General features: G+C 61.3%; 1 protein-coding gene across 1 annotated transcript in view; it reads left to right on the forward strand.

The window, feature by feature from the left end:
* The window catches only part of LOC104515702 (C2 domain-containing protein 2-like), a gene marked incomplete at its 5' end in the record, with an annotated part of 2798 nt that extends 2414 nt beyond the window's left edge, over positions 1 to 384 (forward strand). The window contains one exon of the mRNA XM_010159785.1: positions 164 to 384. Coding sequence (XP_010158087.1) covers positions 164 to 384 — 221 coding nt within the window. The remainder of the gene's footprint in view (positions 1 to 163) is intronic.
* Positions 385 to 1932: the final 1548 nt, after the last annotated feature.

The following is a 1932-nucleotide window of genomic DNA, read 5'->3' on the forward strand; positions in this document are numbered from 1 at the left end:
AGGTTTTGCCGTGGGTTTGGGAGTGGGGATTCGCCCACCTGCCGTCGGCTGCCTCCGCTCGGGGAGGAGGTTGTCGTCGCCGCTCATCCGAGAGCGGCCGGGCGCGTTGACTGCCCGCGGGGCGCTCTCACGGTTCCCGTCTCCCTCCTTTCTGTCTCTGCAGTCAGCTTTCTTCGGAGCGGTACCAAGCTCATCTTCCGGAGGAGGAGCAAGCAGAAGGAAGCGGGCCTGAGCCAGTCACACGATGACTTGTCCAACGTCACCGCCAACTCCGCCGCCAGGAAGAAAGCCGGCAGCTTCTCCCGCCGCCTCATCAAACGCTTCTCCTTCAAGTCTAAATCCAAACCCAGAGCTAGCGACAGCACAGCAGAAGGTGAGAACTGAAGGAGGGAGAAGCCCGTCGGAAAGATTGCACAGAGATCCTTTTCTAGTCTCTTGTCTTTCCACTTTGCGGTATCTGTGACCTGCAGTCTGGTTCCTTCCAACCTCGGCTGAGGGAAGACACCCCAGTGCTTGACACCGTCTGGGGAGCGGAGGTGGCGAACTTGGGGCTTAGGTTGCTCGTCTGCCTTGGCTTAGCCTTCTCCGACTGTCTTACCCCACCTTGTCCCAGAAATCCGGGTGGCATACTGATCCCCGTGGGGGTCCCAGGAGCTGCGGGAGTGACTCTGCCTGTGTAGCTGTCTGACATCGCTGGGTGCGTCCTGGGAAGGGCGGGGGGTCTCTCCACAGCAGCCCTCGGGTCAGGAAACTGCCGGGTTAGCTGCGTCGCTGAGAAACACGGGATGTAGCCTCGCTCGGCTCTTCTCATGAGAAGGAATGACACGGTGGCTGGCCTTCCAAATGCTGCCATCGCTTCCGCTGGGTGCGGAGGGCGTAAGCGGACTGAGGTGCGGTGCGGTGCGCTGCGTTCCCAGGCTGTGAGCTGTCGGGAGAACAAGCTGTGGTTCTCCACCTGGCTCTGCTGCTGTGGCAGCCTCTGGCAGTGCTGCGGGATGCCCGCTTGCCGGGCGTGCTGGGAAAGGAGGGAGTCTCTGAGGAGATGGAAGCTTTAGCCAGTGGGTGAGTTTTTATAGGAGCCAGGGACCTCGCACGAATGTCCGGCCGCTGCCACCCTCCTTCCGCATCCGTGTTCTTGAATGGGAAAGGGGCTGTGCCGCACCAGCCACCGTGCGAGCGGGACCCTTTCTCTCAGGGGCAGCGGGGGAGATGTTGCCGGCGTGGCGCCAGGCCAACTTCCCGACCTGCGGAGGAGCCTCTCGCACGCTTGCGTTGTCTGGCTGGGGGAGGGGGGCGAGGAGCTTGGAGATGCTCGCAAAAGAGTGGTCTGGCGGGAAGCCTCAAGCCACGTGGCAGCAGGAGGCAAGGTTTGCTGTGCTTTTGCTGATGAAAGGGTTTCCTGTAGCAGAAGGAGCCGTTCTTGATTGCATCTAGTATTTCCTTTCTCTAGCAGACCCGAGCCACCGTGTCCAAGTGGCGCGCGTCTGAAGCGGGTGTTGGCGGAGGGAGAAGCCTGCAGGGTAAAATCGGCTCCTGGCAAGAGAGGAGACTGCCCTTGTCGACAAACGGGTTTGCGGTCTCCTGGCGTTGGGAACATCCCCAGCCCCGTAGCTTAAGGACACTCTTTGGAGAAACGCCGGTGCCTGTCAGGATGCCTGGCTTGAACGGATGCACCTGCTTTCCTGAGGGTTGTGGAGTTGAGGAAATGGGGCGAAGGGGAGGAAAAACCTGACCGGAGAGGAGTTGCCCACGCCTGACTGAATTGGCGAGCTCCGCTGGCCCGTCACGCTACCTCCCAGCGCAGGCCGCGACTGACTGAAGGAGGGGTCGTTCCCACGGCAGCGTACGCACAACAGTGTCGTGCTCTTCGGAAGGACAAATCCTGGCTTACCCGTACGGCCGTCGCGTGCCGCTTCCGAAGGCCGGAATGCA

Source organism: Eurypyga helias, unplaced genomic scaffold, assembly GCF_000690775.1.
Source record: "Eurypyga helias isolate BGI_N326 unplaced genomic scaffold, ASM69077v1 scaffold25759, whole genome shotgun sequence".
In the NCBI taxonomy this organism is placed as follows: Eukaryota; Metazoa; Chordata; class Aves; order Eurypygiformes; family Eurypygidae; genus Eurypyga; species Eurypyga helias.